The sequence below is a fragment of the Chelonoidis abingdonii genome, chromosome 10 (genome assembly GCF_003597395.2).
Source record: "Chelonoidis abingdonii isolate Lonesome George chromosome 10, CheloAbing_2.0, whole genome shotgun sequence".
Taxonomy (NCBI): Eukaryota; Metazoa; Chordata; order Testudines; family Testudinidae; genus Chelonoidis; species Chelonoidis abingdonii.
Genome location: NC_133778.1, coordinates 30,801,131 through 30,827,849, shown reverse-complemented (window position 1 = coordinate 30,827,849; position 26,719 = coordinate 30,801,131). Strand labels below are relative to the sequence as shown.

At 40.5% G+C, this 26,719-nt stretch overlaps 1 protein-coding gene across 1 annotated transcript in view; it reads left to right on the top strand.

Annotated features, from left to right (window-relative positions):
• Nucleotides 1–22,015, top strand: part of ITGAV (integrin subunit alpha V) — an 89,023-nt gene extending 67,008 nt beyond the window's left edge. Inside the window, exons 23-30 of the mRNA XM_032791258.2 lie at nt 1,118–1,198; nt 2,488–2,593; nt 3,626–3,784; nt 9,138–9,251; nt 13,631–13,744; nt 13,844–13,951; nt 15,511–15,633; nt 16,006–22,015. Of these exons, the coding sequence (XP_032647149.1) occupies nt 1,118–1,198; nt 2,488–2,593; nt 3,626–3,784; nt 9,138–9,251; nt 13,631–13,744; nt 13,844–13,951; nt 15,511–15,633; nt 16,006–16,101 (901 nt within the window). The 3' untranslated portion in view covers nt 16,102–22,015. The remainder of the gene's footprint in view (nt 1–1,117; nt 1,199–2,487; nt 2,594–3,625; nt 3,785–9,137; nt 9,252–13,630; nt 13,745–13,843; nt 13,952–15,510; nt 15,634–16,005) is intronic.
• Nucleotides 22,016–26,719: the final 4,704 nt, after the last annotated feature.

Below are 26,719 nucleotides of genomic sequence, written 5' to 3'. Positions count from 1 at the left end.
CTCCTGTTGGCGAGAATCGCAGAGGCTCACAATAGAACTGCTCACAGATTACAGTATGAAACATAGATACTGCAAGTAAGATGAATGCGTGCAGCAACTCTCATCTAAACACTTCCTTAAAACTCTGATAATTGATCAATACTGACCCAGAAGTGAGCCATACAGATTCCAGCTACATATATGTTAGTGTCCAGTTGAGACACGAGCTGGCACCTGGCCCACCAATGTCACAGGTACAACCCAGCATCCAAAAGGGTACGATGATTGCTGCCTAGGAGGAAAATATTGCTCTGCTACATGTAATTTATAATTACAACAGCTGTGAAGAAAATAGAGAACATTTAGGAAATCCTTACAGAGGAGGCAATGGATTCTAGTGGAGAGAGCACTGGTCTAGGATTCAGGAGACCTGGATTTTATTCCCAGTTCTGCCACTGACCTGCTGAATGACCTGGGGCATCCTCTCTCTACCTCAGTTTCCCGTTCTGTAAAATAGGGATAAAGAATTGATGAAAAGCTTTTATATAGGAGCTAGGAAAGTGCTAGATTGTATTGGTATGAGTAATCCTAGCATTTATAAGTGACTACTGCCCTGTGATCTAGTACACCCTTCTGTAAGTTTAAATGTAGGGTTCAGTGCCCAGCTGCTGATTAGTGTAGCTGTGGCAGGGGATGAGGTATGCAGAGATGATTTTAAGGCACTTTCTTGCATCCCCAACACTGGGGCTAGGTGAAGGCCACGCCAGCCCGTGGAGTTAGAGCGACCTACGGGCTAGATAGGGGCCATTATGTAGCAATGATCACCTGCCGCCTCTAGCCCCTCATGCCAAGGAGAGTTAAAGTGGAAGGGCTGGCGTAGTCAGCTACACCAGCTTTATGCCAATTGATTTTGCCATGCCAGTAGAATATTTAGGGCAGGTTTAAGGCCCATTTATTCCATACAGTATGGCAAAGCAGACCTCCGTGGAGTAGAGTATCTGGCCCTTCGTTTTTAGTACCTGTCCTTTTGACCCAGTGACACAGGAGTCACATAATAATGTTACATAACATGTGCTTAACACTTGAAAAAAGAGCCTTGTTCATTCCATTTAACAAATGGACTTATCTTCTTTTTCAGCTCCAATCTATATGACAATTTAAGCCCAACAACATCTTATCAGGCTGACCTTGCCATCTTAGCATCTGTTGAAATTAGAGGGTGAGTGTTGATACTAATTTAGCAAGTGTCTCTTTCTCAGATGAGTGTGTTTTTGTTTTTATATTTTTTTGGTAAATTTCCTTGCAGGTCTTGCCTCTCATTGAGCCTTGAAGGTTTTGTAATAGAAAAGTAAACACGGATTCATGTTGTCATCGTTGGGGCTTTAAGCGAAACCTAAGTAATTTGGGATCTCAAGTCAATTTTGAAAATGGGACTTGGGTTCCTAAGTCACTTAAGTGCCTTTGAAAAAGCTTCTCTTCATCTTTATAATTTGTTCAAAGAACAGTATGTAAAAATTACTCCCAAAAAATCGCCTTCTGAACAGACTAAGAAAATACACTTTGAGTCCAAAACTGCCAAAACCCTTTTTTTAGAATGTCAAAATGCTCTCCAAATATAGGTCTAAAGTAGCTTGTCCTTTTCAGCCTCAGGTATAGTATCTGTGAGGCTGTGATGGGACTCTTCTACTGCTGTTTATTGAAAGCCACACTTCACCTTACTGTTAAATGGTCCTTCTGCTCAGCCAGTCAACTCAGGATGCCTCTCACTACATATTTTAATGTTCCTGAATAGCTTTTATTTATATATTTATTTTACAAAGAGTGCTTTTCTGTGCAGCTCTTAAACCTCTAAAGAATCCTGACTGTTCAGTGAAGATGTTAATTTTTCTCCTGCTGGAACACGAATATTGCTCACAATCATTGAGGCCTTGTATATTTTTTAGGGGAAAAGTGAAAATCGCTTGTGAGGCACCATTTTCTTTAACTTTTCCTTCACACCAGAAATCTTCTGCATTAATAAGTTTCTTGAGATCCTGGTACTGTTAAACCTTCATGTTTAAAAAGGAAGAAAAATTAGTCAAACCACCATTACCAACCAGGTGCTGGCTGAGTTCCATGTATGACTCTACCAATCAGATGCCCCTATCATCAACACGGCTCACAGTTGACTTCCTCATCACAGAAGATTGTCCAGACAGCATGTATTAATTTTATACTATGCCCCAAACTAGAAGAATATGAAGAAACATCCCTCTGAGAGAGAATTATTCTTAACAGTATATTGAGCAGAAGATCAAGCATTTTATACCAAAAAAACCCCACTTCTGCTCATTCCAACGTCCAGTATTTAGGGTGGAAAGATCATTGTCAGTCAGTGTTGTTTTTTAGATATTTGTAAATTTAGTTTTCTCCAGTCTACATTATGAAAGCCTTAGGGTCACTTTTTAGAAATTAGTAGTTCATTAAGCTAAATATTTGATAGCTTTGTTTATTCCCTTCACTATGTAGTGTCTCTTCTCCTGATCACATCTTCCTCCCCATTGCAAACTGGCAACCCCAGGAGAATCCAGAGACAGAAGAAGACATAGGACCTCTAGTTCAGCACATATATGAGGTATGTAATAGGTACTGATTTGAGGTCCAGGATTCTAGCTAATAAATTACAGGGGAAGGAGGAAATATTTTAGTTAAGATTTCCTTTATGGTAAATGTGCTTTCCTCCATGTGGTTGTTCAATAGGAACTTAAGAATTTACTGCATTGAGTCAATTTAGTCCACTAGTTCAAGCCTCCGAGGAAGGCAAAGATACTAAGAATTAATATAGCCAGCTATGCAGTGCTGTACATTGCAGTTAGTAGAACTTGGGAAGAAATTCCTCTCTGATCCTTACAGCAGTCAGCTTATACCTGAATCATAAGCTCCTAAGCTATTTTACATAACTGTGCATGTTATTGGCCATAAAATCATCCAGTACTTTAGAAAACTTTACAAATTATCTGGTTGCCTGAATCTTGCAACAGTGAAACCAATAAAATGACTACTCTGTGGGTTAATTATTCTGGACACTCAGCTGTACTGTAATTATGCAGTCATTATTACAAAAGCCTTTTGCCTTGAAAATTAGTCTTTCGAAAGTTCCTTTTTTAAGCAACTATCACAGATTTCATCTGTGTTCAATTAATTTTTTTAAATAATTTTTTTTAGAAAGACTGACTATAATTCAAGTTATTATGCAACCAATAAGGTACTGATTTATGTGTAAAAAAAAAAATATTCTTATATATCTGACGTGTCTACAACGTACATACAACTTTGGATAAGAAATGTACAGTGTCTCTCACTTTGGGCAATGTAGTACATTTAACAAATGGAATTTCTTGAAGGTAGAAAAAATCTTTCCTTTTAAGTTTTTTCAGAAGAATCTCCCCTTTCCAGTAAATTATTTCAAGTAATTATAAGTTAGCTTCTTGGGAGATGAAATTTCATTCCATAGTAACACTGGTGATACTCTGATTGTACTGACAGTCAGGGGAAATCTTGTAGATGCTCCTTCATATAATTTTAAATACATACTAGTGCCTACTGGGCCATTAACAAAGGAAAGAGGATAGTCTTACACAGTCATTAATTTTCTTCTTGTCACTAGCTGAGAAACAATGGTCCAAGTGCCTTTAGCAAGGTGATGCTAAATCTTCAATGGCCTTACAAATACAACAATAACACCCTGTTGTATATTATGCAATATGAAATTGATGGACCCATGAACTGCACTTCAGATATGGAGATCAATCCATTGAAAATTAAGGTAAGCAGAGACTTTTGTAATGCCATGTTTGGGTATACTATAAACTGTGAAATATAAAATTATTTATATAGACCAAGACCCTCTGCTGATCTAAATAAGCGTAGATGCTAGTTTTGCTAGTTTTACCCTTATTGAGAATCTGCCTATTTTCTCTATTCTTTTTTTAATGTATTCCCTTTTATTTTTTGTTATATCCTGGTTCCTTGCATTAAGGGTACGTCTACACTGCACGATTATTTCGAATTAGCTTAAACCGATATTACAAAACAGATCTAATAAAATCGGTTTAGCGCGTCCGCGGTGGGATCCCGAAATCGATTGTTTGCATCCATGGTCCAAAGCTACCATCGATTTCAGGAGCGGTGCACTGTGGGTAGCTGTTCCTCAGCTATCCCATAGTTCCCACTTCCGTGTTGAGAGCACAGTGCCTGATGGGGCAAAAAACACTGCCCCGGGTGGTGCTGGGTACAGCCTCACCCCTCCCTTTGTGAAGGCAGCAGACAACCCTTTGGCGCCTTTTTCGCGGAGTGCATTGAGCAAACGCCATAGCACAGCAATCTTTCCCTTTTTTTTTTCACGTGGTGGTGGGGGGAAATAAACTGAGGAGCTGTTCCCTGAACCACGCCAGACACTGTGTTTGAACCTACAGACATTGGGAGCTCAGCCAAGAATGCAAATAATTTTCAGAGACTGCTGTGGACTGTGGGATAGCTGGAGTCCTCAGTACCCCCTCCCTCCCTTCATGAGCGTCCATTTGAGTCTCTGGCTTCCCGTTACGCTTGTCACGCAGCGCTGTGTATCCTGGAGTTTTTTATTCAAACGCTTTGGCATTTCGTGTTCTGTAACGGAGCTGGATACAACAGATTTGTCTCCCCATACAGCGATCAGACCTAGTATCTCCCGTACGGTCTATGCTGGAGCTCTTTTTCGATTTCAAACTGCATTGCCAGCCGTGCTGATCAGAGCTCCACGCTGGGCAAGCAGGGAATGTAATTCAAAAGTTCGCGGGGCTTTTCCTGTTTACCTGCCCGCTGCATCCGAGTTCAGATTGCTGTCCAGAGCGGTCAGTGCTGCACTCTGGGATGCCGCCCGGAGGCCAATAACGTCGATTTCCGTCCACATGAACCCTAATCCGAGTTATCACTATCGAATTTAGCGCTACTCCTCTCGTTTGGGAGGAGTTCCGAAATCGATTTAAGGAGCCGTTTAAGTCGATATTAATGACGACGTCGTGTGAACGGATACAGCGTTAAATCGGTATATCGGCCATTAAACCGATTTAAAGTCGCAGTGTAGACCTGGCCTAAGACGCACCAGCTGGAAGGATAGGTAGACACCAGTTTTTCAGCCAAAAGTTCAGATCTAGTATCCCACTTTTTTTTTTTAAAAAAAATTCATATTGGCATAGTTTTCAGTCCACAGCAATGTGTAGCCTTTTATTTTATTTAAAGTGAATTTTGTAATGTGGACAACACAATAACACCACCGTGGCTTCAGTTGTGGCAGCTACAGTTTCAAGCTTAACAGAGTAAAAGTCACCTTTGCTACTTGCTTCAGAGTTAGTCTCTAGGAACAGATGAAGACCAAAAGTAGTGACTACACATACATTCACAAGTACAAGGTCTAGACTGTTTTAAAATTTTTATTAACTTTACAATTAAAGTTAAGATTACCCAAGCATATAGAAATTCTATACATACCTATGACAAGTTACAAATATAGTTATAGTCGCATCCTTAACAACAGTGTTATGGTATGATGGGTCTCTCCTGGCTTGATCATCAGTAGAGGGATGGTTCCTGATGGAGTCTCCCATACTAGGGAGTTCAATTTTCCCATTCTGGGCATCCCCTTTTTATAATGTAATTCTGTCTTTACCTACATTCTGCGCATGTCCATAAAAGTGTCAACCTCTTTTTCTTATTGGTTTGTGTCCCCTGAAAACTTAAGGGACTCCAATTTTCTATAAGCTGTGTAAGTTCCCTTTATTCTCGTTAGTATTGATGCACAACCTGTATCCCGTGGTTGAGACATGTCAGATACAGATGTGCCTTTACAGTATCTTTATGATTCAACATTTATTTTCTGGGTAATTTTACACAATATTACCACTTGGTACCTCTTTTCCCATAACCTGAGGGCATCGAGTTATTTTCTTGTCACTCATGTCATCATTTCTTGTCTCCAAGACCTAAAATAGCTAAGGTAAAACCTTGCAGGCCTCAGCCTACATGTTCATGCATTTCAGCTTGTCATGTCTGATACTTGGTTCTTCTAAACACCGATCAATCTTATACTTCTGTAATCTTACAAATTAACTCTATAAAAACATTGGCTACAAATGGAATGTTACTTAATCTAGATTTAAACAGCAACATTCCAAAAGTTGTTTTGTTATTTATGTAATATTTTTATTTTTCAGTTTAGTAGGAGACATTTCATTATTATTTTTACTACTTATTTATCTAAGGCCTGATCTAAAGCACAGTGAGGTCAATGGACGTCTTTTAATTGATTTCAGTAGCCTTTGGATGAGGCCCAGCATGCCACAAAAGTATTTTATATATAATACACAATGATATATATTTCTCATGTAATTTCAAAATACTGTATAAATATAGTGTGTACATATACACCTCTACCTCAATATAATGCTGTCCTTGGGAGCCAAAAAATCTTAACACATTATAGGTGAAACCACCTTATATTGAACTTGCTTTGATACACCAGAGTGTGCAGCCCTGCTGTCATAAACAGATAGCTAAGGGTTAATGTTTCTTTTACCTGTAAAGGGTTAACAAAGGGAACCAAACATCTGACCAGAGGACCAATCAGGAAACAAGATTTTTCAGATCTCAAAGGGGGGGAAGTTTGGGTGTGTGTTCTTTTGTCTCGTCTCTGTTGCTCTCTCGGCTCTGAGAGTGATCTCTCTATCTCTAGGCTTTCTAATCATCTGTTTCCAAGTGTAAGTACAAAGGTAGAAGACAATAGGCTTATATTGTTTTTTGTATTTACATGTGTGTAGTTTGCTGGAATGTTTAAATTGTATTTCTTTTTGGATAAGGCTGTTTATCATTTGTTTTCCTTTTAAGGTCCAGATGACCCTGTATATGTCACTTGATACAGAGATACCATTTTATGTCTTTTTTTTTCTATTTATATATAAGCTTCTTTTTAAGAAGCGTTTCTGATTTTTTCTCTGGTTACAGGCTAAGGATCGAAGGGAGGGGACAATCTCTTTGTGTTTAGAGCTACAAAGCTGGCATTTGCATGAGATCTGAGTGAGGGCAGAGAAACCAGATCTCTCTGTGTGTGTGTCAAGGAATTGAGAGCGGGTAAGATCTCTAGGTCACCAGGGCCGGGAAATCTGTGAGGAGGATAAGAGGGGGAGGGAAGTGGGTTATTCCCTTGTGTGTGAGACTCAGGGCATTAGTCTTGGGTCGCCTAGGAAGTTTTGTGGAGATAGAGTGAAGCAGCACTGGAATTTCTGGCTGGTGGCAGCGCTATCAGATCTAAGCTGGTAATTAAGCTTGGAGGTTTCATGCAGGCACCCACATTTTGGACACTAAGGTTCAGAATTGGGACTTATGCTATATGACACCTGCCCCCCCCCCCGGAGCATTGCTTTACCGCATTATATCCGAATTCATGTTATATCGGGCCGCGTTATTTCGAGGTAGAGGTGTATATGCAATTTCAAATCCCTCACAAGGATAAATAGGTATTTCGTATGTGGAACCCAGAATAGCCCTTTTCGTATGTGGAACCCAGAGACCCCTTAGGTCTCAAATGTGAAATCTGGAAAAAGAATTCCGAAATTGGAGGAATTGCTAAGGCCCACAATATCCTACCCACAGCACCCTATTTCAAATGCCTCCTTAAATGATACAAATGTGTGTATGTAAGTGTAACTACAGTGCTTGTACTGGTTTCTTAGACTCAAATACATTAGAAGTTTTGGGGAGAGACCCTTGAATATGAGATTGCTAAATTGAAAGCGCACTATTGACAGCTTTAAGAATAGATTCTTTGCTCATTCTAAGCATGAAATTTAATTGAACTGGCTGAACTGTGTTAAAAAAAAAAAAAGCACTAATAATTGGCAAAGTATTGAGTTTGGTGAGGCAAGAATTGGACACTGCAGGGCTCTGAATTAGGTCGTATTAACCATCTATGTTGTTGATCTAGGAAAGGGAGTGATTAATCAAAATTTAGCATCATTTTCAAATTTAGAGATTTGCAAACCTCAGCTAGGACAGAGACAAAGGGACCAATGGGGATTAAAAATAAGGACACACACATCTTTTGAATAGGTTCCATTCTGCTGCACGTACCAGAAAGTTCCACACTAGGACTGTGTGCAATTCATAGATTTTGGTTTGTCCAAGTTTTGTGAAATCTTTCAGGTGAGGTCAGTTTGAATTTTTTCTTGACCTAGTTTTACTTTGCTTGAAGTTTACAGGCATCCAGAAAGTCAATGCAAAACACTAATAAACTTGAGTTCCTTAAATGGTTTTGCTATGCAACTGGTATGTTCATGTCCGTATTGCAATGACATAGCAACAAAATTATCCCTGGTTTCAAGGAATCCCTTTGCAAAATCACTTCTTTTTGCTTTTCTCTGGAACACAGAAACAGTATTAACAATTAAGCAAAAAACATGTGAATGACCCAGCCAGAGAAGTTTGGCTAGCTGTTGGCTTGTAACCCAATTTCTGCACACTCTTAAGTCTAATTATTAGTAGTAGTTCTTAAAGATCTCAAATCACATTTCCCGAGAGTAGGGGTATTAGCCTGGTGTCCTAGACACGTTCTTTTTAGGTAATTACTTTTGTCTACTTAAAATTCCACGGCATTCCCCATAGTATGTGCAGGGGCGGCTCTAGGCATTTTGCCACCCCAAGCACGGCAGGCAGGCTCCCTTCGGTGGCTTGTCTGTGGGAGGTCCCCAGTGCCGCGAATTCGGCGGCAGCCTGCAGGAGGTCTGCTGAAGCCACGGGACCAGCAGACGCTCCGCAGGCATGCCGCCGAAGGCAACCTGCCTGCCACCCTCACGGCGACCGGCAGAGTGCCCCCTGCGGCTTGCCGCCCCAAGCACATGCTTGGCGTGCTGATGCCTGGAGCCGCCCCTGAGTATGTGGCAGTGTTCTCGCATTCCTCTACTAAACTGTGGTGAAGTGTTGCTCTCTGCAGTTAAAATGTTACTATGTTCCATCCCAGAGGTGATTGCTTCTGTTAAGTTATTCCTGTATATGTATTTGGTAGTTTTGTAAAGCATTCTAAGATCCTTTAGGATAGAAGATGCTATATAAAATATTGTTTATTATTTGTGTCTTTCTTGATGTAACCCTAGATTTCAGTTCCTAAAGCAGATGAGAAGAATGAAACAATTAGGGATGAAGATAATCGTGATCACCATATAAATCGAAGAGAGATAACTTCCATTGAAGGCGATGTACATACTTTGGTAAGTCCTTCAGTGATATATTTCAGCTGTCATCTTTTGCTCTTTTAATGGAAAGATGAAAACTTTGGAAATAGTTTTATAAGGGAAAAAATGCATTTGATAATCTAGGGCCTTGATTTTTCCATGTGTTTCCATTTTTAGTGGAACATATCTAATTGTGCAATCCATTAATTAGATGTCTGAATGCATATGTGCCCACAGTTATTTGCAGGCATGGGAAATGAGTTGAGGCCTTTTTCAATGTCAGGGTCTCCATATACTATGCTTTTCTGTAGAGTTGGGAGATTGACAGTTGGATGGGGGAGGTGTGAGAAACTAAGGAGATGTATAATGACTGGGTGATCCCTGGGAGCATCTTCACAGCCCTGGATTGCAGTGACATCAGAGCATACTCTACCTAACTGACCAATGGACATTCTGCCCTCCTGTTCCTGATGTTTGCAGGGACCTGTCCCTGTTTTCTGGATAACAGCAGGGAGTGGGAAAAGTCTGAGCTCTTGTGGCCTCTCGGCTCCCAAGGGGACCCAATATCCACAGGAAGTGTGGGGATCATCTGTGTTTCTCTTTGAAAGGAGCCAGTAGTGCTAGATAGAGGGATTTGGGGGATTGACTCTGCAGTAGGAAAAAGTAATAATATAGTAATAATAATGTAGTGAGTCCACTTTATCTAGCAGGTGAGGGAGCAAATGTAGAGGGAATCCAGGGTGGGGGGCAGTTATAGTTAAATGGGGACTCTTTAGAAAGGATAATTCTTAAGAAATGTTTAAATGGTTTGGAACCATCAAGCTGTGTATCCATCTGTTGTTGCTGTCACCTATGAATTCTTTCCATTGCTTCCACTTTTCTTTCTCTTGTTTGTTATGCTCGGTTCTTGTGCCTTGTCTTTAATTGGCTGGGGCAGGAACCGGGTCCACCTAGTGTTTGAACAGCCCCTAACAAAGTCAGGCCCTAGTTCTGATTTGGGCCCGTTGGCATTACTGTCATATAAATAAAGTTACTCACTGGAGTATCAGTCTGTTCTGTAACCCTGAGACTGCAGAAATGGACAGTGAATTTCTCCCCATTTCTGTGGAATGAAGTGTCAGACCTTTGGGAAGGGAAATCTGATGGATCTGCCTGGGAGAAGTGGTGGGAGTACTTCTGGGATTGGTGTTCTGCTCAAGAGGCTGGCATCAAGGCAGAGCCATAGGCGTAGACTCCATGGGTGCTCCAGGCCACTGGCAGCACCCACCCCAGCTCATCTCTGCCTCCACTCCGCCTCCTCTCCTGAGCGCACCGCCGCGTCCTGCTTCTCCCCCCTCCCTCTCAGCGCTTGTGCCGTGAAACAGCTCTGATCTGATTGTCTGAGTCTTCTCCACATAAGAGCTCCAAACTCCTATACCGCCAGTTGTCAAACATTCCTTTCTTAAGGATCACTGCCTTTGCCCAGCCTTCCGAATGGCTTGGTTGGACTCTCTAATCACCAAAAATTATAGCCTGTATCTGGAGTCTGTATTTTAGCATTTTCAGGAAGACTGATTACGGGTAGGTTCCATTTAAAATATAACCTGCACTGTCTGCAATAACCCCAATAGCTTCCGGTAATTAGAAGAGAAGGTACTGCAGAATAGCAAACAGTGGATTTTAACAGCACCTATTATAGATGATACAATACAGTAGGTTTCTTCAGTCTCTCAACATCTATGATTTATTATATGTGAGATATTTCAACTGATTCACTAGCTTGACAAATAACTCAGTGTTTCAAACAACTCTGAGGCCACGTCTATACGATGCGCCATATCGGCGCGTTACAATCGATTGCTCGGAGATCGATATATCGCGTCTCATCTAGACGCGATATATCGATCCCTGAGCACGCTTACATCGATTCCGGAACTCCACCAAAACCAACGGAGTTCCGGAATCAAGATGGCGAGCCGCGCACATCGATCCCGCGCGGTGAAGACAGGTGAGTAGATCGATTTTAGATAATCGATTTCAGCTACACTATTCTCGTAGCTGAAATTGCGTATCTAAAATCGATTTTCGCGCGTCGTGTAGACCTGGCCTGAGACAGGTGACATCAAGGACACAGTTTCTGAATGACAAGAATATGCTGCCAGTTTGTTTTTATCTTGTACTCTTTCCCTCCAAGGCAGGGTGATGGTTGCATCCAAACTGTATTGTATAAGCATAGCTACAGTTCTGAATGTTACGTCAAAAAAGGAAGGGGAAAAGAGGCAGCCTTGTTTTGTTCCTCTTTCAGTCTGTACTGTTGATGATCTAATCCCATTAGTTAATGATGATGCTAATGGAAAATAGAAATGTTTAATCCAGGTTAGAAAAGCCAGCCGAACTCTGAATTTCCTTGGCATTGCTTACAGGTAAGGGACTGTGATGCAGTCCCTGAGGTTCATCCTGGTACTGTGGAACTACTGTGCCCCCTTAACTCTCCACCTTGGGCTGTTTATCACAATGCTTTGCTAGTGACAAGCAGCAAACCCCTCCAGGTGCTGTTATCGCTCAGCACTGCAACATGTGAAGCTAGATTGCATGAATGCTTCCAGAGCCACTCATGAATCACACAGGGAAAGGCACCAGCCAAATCTCCCCAGCTCCCAGCCTCAAGACCCTTTATTGAGCAATGCAAGTTTATTAATTGGTTCACCACTTCATCAGTGGAAAGTGGATATACACCAGCCTTTGTAAACCTGAGCAGATTTACTGAACACTTCAGGAAAACTCACTGGTAAAGATAAATAGTAAAACAAGTTTGACTACAAAAGATAGATTTTAAGTGATCATAAGTGACAGGCACAAAGCCAGAGTGGTTACCAAAATAAAATAAAATATAAATATGCAGTCTAAACTCTCAATCCTATTAGACTGGGCAACATCTAGATTAAGCAGTTTTTCTCATCCCACTGGATATTGCAATTCATAGTATGCAGGTTTCACCCTTAAAACCTGGACCAGTCTTCTCTTTTGGAGTCTTCGGTCTTCTGAGTGTCCTTGTTGCTTGCAGCATAGGGAGAGGAGAAAAGGCGAAGCATGGGGCCCCTGTGTTCTGTTTTATACCCTTAATCCATGTGCTTGGAGAGGCATGTCTGGTGGGCATTGCTGAGTCACAAGGTGACGCAATACCCCTGGTGTGTCTCCTGTGAGTGAGTCATTGAATTGTAACTCCTCTGCTGGACAAAGGCTGGTGATGTCTGTTCTGCACCCACTCAGGCATTGGTTACCTCCCTTGTTGTTGTCTCTGGAGAGCTAGTATCTGGGCGCTTCCCAAACCCACAGCATATTTTAGTGAAAACCATACAACACAATTCTTATAATTTTATATGCAATATAAAATGATGCACATATTTAGGTGGGACAGTGGGTTTCAGCAGATCGCCTGATACCTCACATGGCATGCTTTATTTGCAATATCACAATTATATATATATAGACGAGGAACATGGGGGTTACAGGGTGCTCCCCCGAGCTATAGAGTGTCACAGGGTCACTCTCCCTTACTGAAGGCCTTTTGTCCAATTTATCAACAATGCAGCAGCAGAATGTTTCATAGGTGTCTGATACAGCAGGTGGAATCTTTGGCATAAATCTTTTTCTAAAACCTCTGTGACCTTTGTATGAAGGCAACAACAATGAAGCACTTAAGTTGGATCTGTGCAGTTATTTAGCACACGGTACACAATAAAATGAGAAGCCAAAGCTTTCACGTTTCTAGAACAGAGAGAGAAAGTAAAGCAGTCTAGTCAGTTATCATATTAACAGGAATAATTTCTATTTGAAATAATTTTTTAGCTATGTGGGATTGGAGGATACTACAATCTGAAAAGATTTGTGCTTCTCCTCGTTTAAGGGTATTTATCTTAAATAATGGAATTTGGCTTTTACATGCTGTAACAACAATATATTGCATCATGAGTTTGTGATATCCAGCTGTGAAATACAATGCTATGGAAATCTATAACTGAGAATACATTGGGTACAATGTACCATATTTTGTAGAAATATGTAACCTTTCTAATTCACACACTGGACAATTACAAATTCCAGCATTCAGTGAGAGTTCACATCGGCACACATCTTACTAAAGTATGTATCTATAATGCATATCCTGGAATCGCCATCAAATGTTTCTAATCCTGGTACAAAGGGGCCTTAAAATTGGGTTAAATCAATAGAGTTCGTTAATTGCAAAATTATGGAATTTTGCTATCAATTTCCCAGTCACTTGAGTGATTTATGGTGTTTCTGTTGCACATTTGAATATAGAAATTATCTAATGTTTAGCAATTGATGTAATGTCATTTGTGTCTTTAAGACTGAATGTAGACATAGTAACGAATTTTCATCAGTGATGTAACCATTTCTCTTGTTGCACGTAGGGCTGTGGAACTGCTGAATGTTTAAAAATAGTCTGCCAAGTGGGCCGCTTGGAGAGGGGAAAGAGTGCAATATTGTATGTAAAATCCCGCCTTTGGACCCAGACCTTTATGAATGTAAGTGCCTATTAATAATTCACAATCTCTCTCAGCTTCTGAAACATGAAAAGTCTTTTTACATCCAGCATGTAATATCAATTTTGGTTTTTTGCACAGAAGGAAAACCAGAATCATTCATACTCGCTCAAGTCATCAGCCTCATTCAATGTTATAGAGTTCCCTTACAAGAACCTTTCATTTGAAGATATCCACAATTCTACAGTAGTAAGTCATTTATGTCTGAACATGGTTTGACCCAATGCACATTCAGTTGAAATTAATACGATCAAAATGAAGCACATAAATTCACCTTCATAATGCTACTAAATTTTAACTAACCCGTAGTTTTATATATAAAAATTATTTATACATATAAAATTAAGAATAAAAAATTAAGAATAAAACCAAACATTTTCAATCTGAAAACTAGAATTCTAGTATTTGGCATGTAGGCTGTCATATATCTATACGGACAATTCTGTGTACAAATAGACTTAGTTATTAGATACAAATCAGTCTACATACTGACAGTCCTGAATCACTTGTTCTGATGTTCAGGATTATATTTAGTCCTTTATTGGGAAATACAGTTTACTGATGTCACAGTGGTGGTACTACCGAACATCTTAGGGCCCAATTCAGCAGATGTATGCAATATATGCTATTTATCATTCATCTTTGACCGCTTCACCTGCCTTTTGCCTACTAATCTGTCTGCTGGGACTGCTTTGAATATTCCAAAGCTTAGAGAAGCTTTCCCGCACCTACCATGTCATGGGTCCCCCTCCCCTTAATTCTTCCAGAGAAATATTCCCTTCTCCCCATCCCCACCCATGCACATTACACTTGCCAGACCCCAGAATGGACAGTGTTAAGTCCTGCACAACTGACAGATGTGAAGACCAATATCTTGTGACCAAACTGATGCAATAAGAAATCCAGGAATGGTAGAAATTTGTAGTTTTCTAGTCTTTGTAGAGTGGAAGGGTTTGAACTTAAAAATTATGACATTATTTATTATTATTAATAATAATAATTAATGATCTGGTACTGCAGTAGTGCTCAACAGCCCCAGTGAAAAACCAGAACTATATAGCACTAAGCAGTGTACAAATGCAGAACAAAAAGATGAACTCTGCTCCAAACAGCTTAACAAAGTATAAGGCAGTAGACAACAGGGTGATACAAAGAGGAGAAGAAACAATGAGGCAGCAGTGGTCATCATGACAAACTGTGAGCTCGGCTCACCAGCTCTCTAACCATGGTCAAGACTTTTGTAGGCATCGCGGCAAAAGAGAGTTTTTACAAAGGGATTTGGAAGAAGACATTCTTATACAGTGTCTGGTTTCTAAAATATATTAGTTACAATTTACAAGTTCCAAGTCCTGTAAAGTTTGATTCTTAGCATTACCGGGGGGGCTACCTTTAAAATAAAATAAAATGTCAAAAATATTTTTTAAAGCTCTGACACATTTGTGAGATGCCACAGTACTTCTTTAAAATGTCAAGCGTATATAGAATCTGTATTTAGTGTGGTTCAAAGCCTTTCATAGGCTTGGATAATGCAGCTGCTTCCAACTTGGGCTGATGAAGCCGTTTTGAATTCATATATTCTCCATCAATTTACAGAAGTGCCATCTCATCCAAAAGAAATGTTGTTTCATGCGTTCCATTAGGATGTGTTTTAAATATGACAGATTCAAAATACGTATGTGTCAAACTATATGGACAAACTCATTCATGCCACTGCCTAATAAAATGTAATCCGTTGTGTTTTCCATTAGGTTACCACTAATATCACCTGGGGCATTCAACCACAGCCCATGCCAGTGCCAGTCTGGGTTATAATTTTGGCTGTCCTAGCGGGATTATTGCTCCTGGCTGTTCTAGTCTTTGTAATGTACAGGGTAAGCATTATACTTTGAGGGTGGGGAGGGGGGTTCTGTTACTGATGTATTACTGCAAACGAGACTAGTAATTTTCTCCTAAACAGTCTGAATATGTTGATCTATTTGGGTAAACTGCAGAGTCCATCCATTCATTCTAGGTTGTTGAGCAGCGGAGGAGCTGCAATAAGGATTGGTTTTTGTGGGAGGACTGGGCTGTTGTTTGGCTATGTTTCCTTTTACAGTTAGTATTTCCTGGTTTTAGAGGATGACATGAAACTGGAGAGTAGGGAGGAAAACCCAAGTGACTGGTTTAAGTGCTCACACAATGAGATGTCTTGTAGATGGAATGACTGTCACTTTCCAAATACATGTGATTTCTCCAAATTACAGATGGGGTTCTTCAAACGTGTGCGACCTCCTCAGGAGGAGCAAGAAAGAGAACAGCTGCAACCCCATGAAAACGGCGAAGGGACGTCAGAAGCTTAAAAAGAGTTTTAGCTGTGTAACATACTGAAACTGTAAAAATGCCAGCATCTTGGTTACAAATTTTGATTTCCCTCTTAAGGAACAGACACTCCATGACTGCACTACTGCTGATGTCTTTTGGCATTGGGAATAGCCTTAACTACAGATTAAAAGCAATATATTTAATTCTTCCCTTGTATTAATCATGTTAATAGATGTGACTAATGCATATGCACTGATTTGGATGTCAAAAACATACATGATATTTAGTTCCATGATTTTGCTAATCTAATTTCAGAGACACTGTCTTCTGATGCACAGACTAGTGTTGTACGAACTGCTACATAGATTTCACTTACGCTCCATAAACCAGAAAATCCCATAGTTAATTGCTAGATTTAGTATGTTCTCTGTTGGTGGACATTTACATTCAGACACTAATTTTCAAGCTCTCAGTGGCTAGATGCACAAAATGAGTATAGCTTGTTTGACAAGTCTGCCTTGATTGCAAAGCTTTTCTGTCCTTAGAATGTATGTAGGCTGATGATTTCCCCCCAAAAAGTATACGTGGGAATATTCAGCAGGATCATTCCCATTTGCCTTCTCTTCTGCATGTTGGTAGCCCTTTCTGTAGGGAGTTGCGGGTCAACTGCTTCCATGGGAACCATTTCTCCTCCCCTCTCCCACTCCTCTTGATTTCCTAGATGGTGCTTCACAGGTCTTAGTCTGCATTTTTAACCCAATATAGTTACACTGGTATCAACCGTAGTGTGGATGATGTTATATCAATATAAAGATTCTTTCTGCTAGGATAGCTTAGTACCCTCCCAAACATATATAAACTATAGCAGTATAAATTCCTTTATGCCAATGTAACTGTGTCCACACTAAGGATACGTCCAGACTACCCGCTGTATCGGCGGGTAGCAATTGATTTTTTGGGGATCGATATATCACGTCGCATCTAGACATGATATATCGATCCCCGAACGCACTCCCATCGACTCTGGAACTCCACCGGAGCGAATGATAGTAGCAAAGTCAACACGGGGAGCTGCGGACATCGATTCTGCACCGTGAGGACCCGAGATAAATCGATCTAAGATACTTGGACTTCAGCTACGCTATTCATGTAGCTGAAGTTGCGCATCTTAGATCGATACCCCCCCCCCCCCCCAGTGTAGACCAGCCCTAATGGTATTATGCTACTTAAATATACTAGGATAGTTGAACTGATGCAAATTTTGTATTTGACAAGCTCTAAGAGTAACAGCAAAGACAGAACACTTTGGCATGTATTCCAGGTTGCTTGGGGCAGCATCTCCACTGTGAATGACCAGAGAGCCTTTTTGCTGCAAGTTGTCTGAAATTAATAGCTTGTTTAGACTTTCATTTCTGCCTCATGTCTGGTTTTTTGAAAACCAGGACTGATTTTCACTCTTCATTGCATTCTTCTTAGCTCAGCCACTATTCTTCTGAGTTATTACTGAGAAAGTCCAAAGTTAGTAAGGAGTTAATATGTATATTGGGCAGCTTGCTTTTTTATCCATTTACATATTGTTTTAGACAGCTGTTTAAGTGAAATTAGTTTATAATGGAAATCCTGGCCTCGCTGAAGTAATGGATTTTACTCACCACCTTTAATTTTATAGTTTTGTTATTGTAATCATAGAAGGAGGAATCAGGACATGTCTACAAGGCATCTGGGGGCAAGCCTCCCACCCTGGATCCACAGAGTTGCTCTAGTGGGGCTCATGCTGGCACTCAAAAAATAGATGTTTTGATGTTCCATCATGGTCCAGAACTCAGGCTCTCAAGCCCATCTCACCCCACCCTGGCTTAAGAATCCAACCTCTAACCTGACTCATCTACACAGCTGTTTTCAGAGTGCTTGTACAAACCCTGCTAATCTGAGTCTTTGGACTCAGGCTGGGAGGCTGGGTCCCGGATGCAGAGTAGACATATCCTAGATGGCCTTGTATGAGTTTTAAGATGAGACGAGTGATTTTTTTTTAATTAAATTCGGCTTCAATTGAGGCTTGATCCTGCAGTTATATTGCACACCTGATTCCCATTGACGTTAGTGGGAAATCTGCACACAAGGACCATTGGATTCTTTGGGTCTAGTCTGAAACTTAGGCTAAGCCTAGAGGTTGAAGAGACTGTCAGCAGAGAGAACATGGCTCTGATTCTGCAAACACGTATGTGCTTAAAGCATGTGAGTAGCCACAGTGATTTGGAATCAGCAGGAGAATTCATGTATCTAAGGGTGAGCACAGGACTGAGGCCATTATAGGGAGACAGAAAAGCACGAGAAAGCTCAGCTCATCTGGGAGAGGTGTTAACATTAGCATTAACTACCTCCTGATTTTACGGTCAGGAAAACTTGTTATTTCTTGGCATTTAGGGTACAAAGGTATAATTTCAGCACCACTGCTGTAACTATGGAAACATCCATTTGTACTAAGTTGCATAAAGTAAGATTTCATGAAATTATTTGTATTTCTTATATTCTACTAAAGAATAACAGCAAATAATTGCCTCCCCTCTTTGATTAAAATTCCTGTACATCCACTAATCTCCAGTTTCATTGTTAGAAAACAGTAACATAGCTGCAGTGTTCAGGTTACATCATAACTGCAACTGGACACACAGCCCCCAGTTCAGGACAGCACATATGCACAGGCTTAAAGTTAAGCATACGCTTAATGGATATTTTGAACAGAGATGCTTTCCTGAATTGAGGTCTTTGTTTTTACAATCAGATTTGGCAATAAGATGATTATAGAATTTATATTTTCTACTGTCATAATAGTTTTCATAGTGGCCTGCAAGCGCTACTTGTATTCTTATAGCAAATGTTTGATAATGTTCACTTTTTTATAACGAAAATGTGATATTTTTGTATGCAATGAATGCCCCGAATCAAGTGCTGTGCATAAAATACAAATAGCAGATAGCTTATTTAGTCCTCTTTTCAGATAAACTCATTTCATAAGTCCAGATTCATGTATATGCGCTAACAACTTGTGAAATTATTTAGCCTAAGAGGGCAATTAAAAAAATCTAGATCTTTTATGAATTTATATATCTACTCCAACTTGCATTATTGCAGCATTTTGTGATGTATCTTAAAACGTTAAGGTTTATATTGAGAAATGTATATTGTCTGGTACCATACTTTGACAAGATTCATGAGGTGTAAAGATGTAGTCTTTCAAGAAACACTACTAAAGTTCAGTAGTAGATATATTGTTGTTAAGCACAAGTGGGAAGCCAAACTTTAGATATTTATATCAAAAGTCAAAATCTTTTAGAAATGTTCACAAATGTCTATATTAGGCTTGTAGTTCTATCCTTTAAATTTATGATTGACGAAACGATCTTGGTACTTTTTATACTTTTAAAGAAAGTCTGCTAGTGTATTTCCTTTCTTTACTAAACATTTTTTATCTCTTTTTATGTATAGATAAGATTTAAATCCAAACCGTGATTTTAGTAGTATTCCTAAAATTGTGTCCAGCCTTGAATACTCGTAACCTTGTTTAAATGGACTTTCATAGGTATCTTTTGAAAGTATTTCAGCTGGAACTAGGGGATTCTTGGTGCTTTTGAAATGTTCACTTTATTAATACATAGCTATGAAAGTGTAGAGCTTTACACAGCAAAAAATGCATTAAAGAAGCTTTCTTAGGAGTGTCCGCTGCTATTTCAGAGGGGTTAAAAGAGATTTTGACCATTTTGGGGGGAAGGGGGAGTGGGGGAGAGAGCTTGTTTTAGAACCAGTGCTCATGCCAGAGGGAGCTATGGGGTATCACTACTGAGCACTACCAAATCGCATCAGAGAGCAGCATTAGCGTGGATAAAATCTAGTCAACTCTGTTTTATTGCAGAGTGGGGCCTGTTCCAAAATCCTGTGAAGTCAGCTTTCAGTTGGGCTGTTCATGTACAATGCAGCTGTCTGTGAATGGGAAAGAATTGAAGTTATGTAATAGGAAAATGGCAGCCCAGAATGAATGGGTAGGTGGCAGAATGTGCGCTGACCTTGTCACTTTCTTGGGGTGATAAGGGCTTCTTTCACTTGCTGACACAAGAGCTGAGGGAAAAAAAGTTTTGTGCACTGTGTACTCCTACCACAAAGAAACGCAACCTTTTGTTCCTTTTAGGGTCTAATCCTGGGAGATGCTGAGTTCTCACAATTTCTTGGGATCTGAACTTTTTGGTACTCAGTCCCTAGTTTTTAGTTCTCAAGTGCAATATAACATTATAATCAGACCGAATTCACTGCCAAGTCATTTTTAAGTTTAATAGGCCTAACCTAAAACGTCATGTAGCATTTGTTGACTTACAGGAGTCAATACTTCTAAAAACCTTTTACAAAACAAATGTATTAAATGGAGTTGATACATGAATGCTGTAGAAAGTGTTTTGATCACCCACATTGGGTCAGACATAATGAGTATATATTCTAAAGTTTATCAGTTGCTAACTCATTGGTTTGGGTTAATGAGATTTGGTACAATGTTTTCCTTTAAATCCACTGTCGAAAATTTGACTAGTGACTGTACAATAATATATTTGAGTCTGTAGTGCTACTACTGTTTCATATATTTGTGCCTCTTATTTCAGTGTCATTTTTTTCCAAAAGATCTTGGAAACTTTTTAATAATAGCAAAGGAAATATAAGTTTAAATGCTCTGTCCTTGTAAAAATATTTTACATTAAGGTTGAATAACTTGACCCTTGACTTTTGCAAAATAAATAAAGATTTAACATAACATTAGAAACTGCAATGAAAATATTAGTTGAGTGGGCCTTTCTGATCCATAAAGGAAACTTACGTGTTATGACAATTCTGTTTTGAAAATGTAAAATTTAATTTTTCATTTTATAAGACCATTTTTGCATGCATTTTGCTAGTGCATTAAATTAATACAATGTTGTCTGCACAAGCAGAAAATTAACTTACTAACAAAACTGCCACAAATTTGGGCAACTAGTGTTCCTAGCTATTCAATAAATATATTCATGAATCAAGTGGAAGTATTTTCAAAAGTTACAAAATTGTTTAAAGGGGCCTTATGGAACATTTAAAGAGAGCAATATTCATTTTCAGCCACTTTTTTTTTTTTTTAAATATAAATCACACAAATTGTGTATTGCAACAGGAAGAACTGCATTAGCATCAGATATAGCTAGCAAACCTTTCTTATTTTCCTTTAAAGTCAATTTTTAATCCCAGAAATCCACTGATACCTTATAATTTAAAATGATTTCATTGGGTTATATTTGTATAGCTCTGTATTTGATTTTAGATAAATTTAGAATATTCATGATTGGATAAACAGATTTTCAAAATCTGATTGTAAATGTTAGATTGATTTTTATTAGAATTTTGGAATAAAATACCTCAATAAAAAAATCTTCTCTGAATTATTTCAAAGGAATATGCACTTTAAAAAAATTCTATAAAATAGTCAGTAGAAAAGTTCCAGAGTAGCTGCTTGCAGCCCACAAGGATTCATTGAGTATTAAAAAGTGCACATAACACAGATGTCACTTTCTCAGCTGAAGTTGCACTTCCAACAAGGGGATTTGTTACTGCAGTAAGGGAAAAGAGAAGCTGGTTGCAATTCTATTTTCTCTCATTACTGGATGACAAACATCTTGCAACATATCTCAATATCAAAAAGTTATTCTGCAAGGGTTCCATGGTCGTCATTTTATTGACCGAAAACAGTCACTTTTTATCCTTTTCTTAAATATGTAAAGTTACCAAGGGAAGTTTCTGGGAATGAGTGTTTAATTTTCTAGTTGTACATATTAGGACAATTTAATTTCTTGGATTGTTTTCAAATTAACAACTGTATTCATCTTTATATTCTGGGTGATTGTAAATATTTTGCTGGACAAAATAATAAAGGGGTGCATATTATTTTCTTTTGACTGAATATGTTTACTTAGGAAGTAGAGCTAGCTGAAATTTTTCAAAAGTGTGTGTGTTCGTGCTGGTTTTTCAACCAGCTTAGAATGGTAGAAATTCAGTGGAAACTTTTTTGGCATTTTTCAATCGGCTCTGTAAGATACAGTATCTGCACACAGGTTGTGTGTCTATAGAACACACTACTGTGCATATGGCTCAGATGGTCAGGTTGCACCTTTACACCTAATTCTGCATAGACTTATGCATGTGCTTCCCTTTACACACTGAGTAGTACTATTGTCAGGGCTTTAATGTTCCCTCAGTTCTGCTGCTTTTGAAGACCATGACATAACACAGGGGTCGGCAGCCTTTCAGAAGTGCTGTGCCGAGTCTTCATTTATTCACTCTAAGGTTTTGTGTGCCAGTAATACGTTAATATTTTTAGACAAATCACTTTCTATAAGTCTGTAATATATAACTAAACTATCGTTGTATGAAAAGTAAATAAGGTTTTTAAAATGTTTAAGAAGCTTCATTTAAAATTAAATTAAAATGCAGAGCCCCCCGGACCGGTGGCCAGGACCCGGGCAGTGTAAGTGCCACTGAAAATCAGCTTGTGTGCCGCCTTTGGCATGCATGCCGTAGGTTGCCTACCCCTAACATAATACATGTTGACTGCAGTAGAAATAGGAGTGAGTGCTGCCTGACTAATATCAAATTACCAAAACAAATAGTAGGTTGGCTACTAACTGGAGAAAACCATAAAAGGAGACTTAAGAAAGATGTGTAAAATTGTTTACAATATTGAAGTCAATCTGTAGCTACCGAAGGTGTCATGGTTGTCAATATGCTCCATATGACACCTCCTGGCAACAGCAGGAACATAAATGAGGTCTTTGGCTCCACAAGCATAGCTATTGCATATATTTTGAGCTAAAGAAAAATTGCTTTTAGTTAGTGGAGACAGGACACTGGACAACATGGACCATGGTCTGACCCAACATGTGGCACCTGATCTGTAGCCACCATTTTTATCCTGTGAGACAAAGACCGAAATGTGGGGCCATCATTAAAACAGCATAGAAAACCTCTCTCTACATCTTCACATCCAGGCAGTGTTTGAGGGTATGTCTACACTACAAAATTAGGTCGCTTTTATAGAAGTCGATTTTTTAGAAATTGATTTTATACAGTTGATTTTGTGTGTGTCCCCACTAAGTGCATTAAGTTGGCGGAGTGCGTCCACAGTACTGAGACTAGTGTCGACTTTTGGAGCATTACACTGTGGTAGCTATCCCACAGTTCCTGCAGTCTCTGCTGCCCACTGGAATTCTGAGTTGATCTCCCAATGACTGATGGGGCAAAAACATTGTTGCGGGTTGTTTTGGGTATGTCGCCAGGCCCGCCTCCCTTCCTCCATGAAAGCAACAACAATGGTCCATACCACGGCAAGCATGCAGCCCGCTCAGCTCAGCTGCCACTGTTGTGTCCTGGGTGTTGCAGGCAGCAAACTGTGCAGTAGGACTGCAAATTCGTCATCGAACGACCGCTTCCGCTGCCACTCTGCTGTCCTGCTGATGCCATACCACGGCAAGTATGGAGCCTGTTCAGATCACCGCAGCAGTTATGCGCACTGTAAACACGCGCATTATCCTGCAATATATGCAGCAACAGAAACTTCAAAAGCAGGCGAGGAGACGACGGCAGCGCAGTGATGAGGACATGGACACAGACTCCTCTCAAAGTATGGGCCCTAGCAGTTTGGACATCATGATGGTAATGGGGCAGGTTCATGCTGTGGAATACCGATCCTGGGCCCAGGAAACAAGCACAGACTGGTGGGACTGCATAGTTTTGCAGGTCTGGGATGATTCCCAGTGGCTGCAAAACTTTTGCATGTGTAAGGGCACTTTCGTGGAACTTTGATTCGCTTTCCACTGCCCTGAAGTGCAAGAATATCAAGATGAGAGCAGCCCTCACAGTTCACAAGCTAGTGGCAATAGCCCTCTGGAAATTTGCAACGCCAGACAGTTACCGGTCAGTCAGGAATCAATTTGGAGTGAGTAAATCTACTGTTGGGGCTGCTGTGATTCAAGTAGCCAATGTGATCACTCAGCTGCTGCTATCAAAGGTAGTGACTCTGGGAAATGTGCAGGTCATAGTGGATGGCTTTGCTGCAATGGGATTCCCTAACTGCAGTGGAGCGATAGGGATATGGGTTCTGTCTATCTTAAGACCGGAGCACCAAGGCAGCCAGTACATAAACTACAAGGGGTACTTTTCAATGGTGCTGCAAGCACTAGTGGATCACAAGGGACATTTCACCAACATCAACATGGGATGGCCGGAAAAGCTACATGACACTCACATCTTCAACTCTTGTTCTCTTTCAAAAGCTGCAGCAAGGGCCTTACTTTCCAGACCAGAAACTAACCATTGGGGATGTTGAAATGCCTATAGTTATCCTGGGGGACCCAGCCTGCCCCTTAATACCATGGCTCATGAAGCCATACACAGGCATCCTGGACAGTAGTCAGGAGCTGCTCAACTATAGGCTGAGCAAGTGCAGAATGGTGGTAGAATGTGCATTTGGACGTTGAAAAGTGCTTTGGTGCAGTTTACTGACTTGGTTAGACCTCAGCGAAACCAATATTCCCATCATTATTACTGCTTGCTGTGTGCTCCACAATACGTGAGAGTGAGGAGGAGACATTTATGGCGGGGTGGGAGGTTGAGGCAAATTGCCTGGCCCCTGATTAGGTGCAGCCAGACACCAGGGCGGTTAGAAGAGCACAGCATGGTGTGCTGTGCATCAGAGAAGCTCTGAAAACCAGTTTCATGACTGGCTAGGCTATAGTGTGAAAGTTCTGTTTGTTTCTCCTTGATGAAAACCTGCCCCCTTGGTTCACACTACTTCCCTGTAAGCCAACCACCCTCCCCTTCCACCTTTGATCACCACTTTGAGAGGCAATGAAGTCATTAAAAGCAGCAGGGAGTCCTGTGGCACCTTATAGACTAACAGACATATTGGAGTATGAGCTTTCATGGGTGAATACCCACTTCAGCGGTTGCATCCAACGAAGTGGGTATTCACCCACGAAAGTTCATGCTGCAATATGTCTGTTAGTCGATAAGGTGCCTCAGGACTCTTTGCTGCTTTTACAGATCCAGCCTAACATGGCTACCCCTCTGATAATAAAGTCATTGTTTCAAGTTCATGCATTCTTTATTAATTCTTCACACAAATGGGGGAATAACTGCCAAGATAGCCCAGGAAGGGGGGGGGGGAGCGAAGCACTAGATGGGGTGGTGGAGGAGGGGAGGACAAGGCCCCACTGCACTTCAAAACTTACTGTAAATGCCAGCTTTCTGTTGCTTGGACAATTCTCTGGGGTGGAGTGGTGGAGTGCCTGGAGGCCCCTCTACTGTGTTCTTGGGTGTCTGGGTGAGGAGGCTATGGAACTTGGGGAGGAGGGTAGTTGGTTACAAAGGGGCTGCAGCAGCGGTCTGTGCTCCTGCTGCCTTTCCTATACCTCAACCATACGCCGGAGCATATCAGTTTGATCCTCCAGTAGCCTCAGCATTGCTTTCTGCCTCCTCTCATCATGCTGACACCACCTATCATCTTGATCCCGCCACTTGTCCTTGTGTTCATTTTGTGCTTTCCTGCACTCTGACAGTGTCTGCCTCCATGCATTCTGCTGGGCTCTTTCAGTGTGGGAGGACTGCGTGAGCTCAGAGACCATTTCATCGTGAGTGTGGTTTTTTTGCCTTCTAATATTTGCGAGTCTCTGGGATGGAGATAACAGGGGGAGCGTTGAAACAGCTGTAGCTATGGGAGGAAAAAAAGGGAGAGTATTATTTAAAAAGACACATTTTAGAGAACAATGGGTAGAGTCTTTAACAGTGGACATTACAAAGCCTCTTATATTGAGGGCCTGCTAGTTTGGTGCGAGAGATCACACATACAGGGCTCGCGGGCAACAGAATTCGGCTTGCAGGCAGACATGATGAGCCACAGTCTTTTGACTTCTTTAACCTTCATAACATGTGGGAATGGTTTCAAACAGCAGCGCCCTCATTTCTCATACCAAACACCCAGTGGGTTGGCCATTTAAAATGGGTTGGCCATTTAAAAGGAGGGGTTGCAGTTTTCGGGTTAACGTGCAGCACAAACCCAACTAAATCCCCTCCTCTCACCTAATTCTCTGGGATGAACACTTCACCCCTCACCTAACTATGTAGCTAACAGCACGGATGATTTCTGTTCAGCCATAGGCAAACAGACTAGCAGGAACGGCCACCTCTGAATGTCCACTTAATAAAATTGCCCTGTTTCAACCAGGTGACTATGAATGATATCACTCTCCTGAGGATAACACAGAGAGATAAAGAATGGATGTTGCTTGAATGCCAGCAAACACTGGAACCATACACTGCCATGCTTTGTTATGCAATGATTCCAGACTGTGTGCTCCTGGCCTGGCGTGGTAAAGCGTCCTACCATGGAAGATGGAATAAGGCTGTCCTCCCCAGAAATCTTTTGCAAAGGCTTTGGGAGTACATTCAGGAGAGCTTCATTGAGAGGTCCCTGGAGGATTTCCGCTCCATCCCCATACACGTTAATAGACTTTTTCAGTAGCTGTGTTGGCTGTGAATGCATCCCAAGTCTTCAGGGCAAATTAATCATTAAACATGCTTGCTTTTAAACCATGT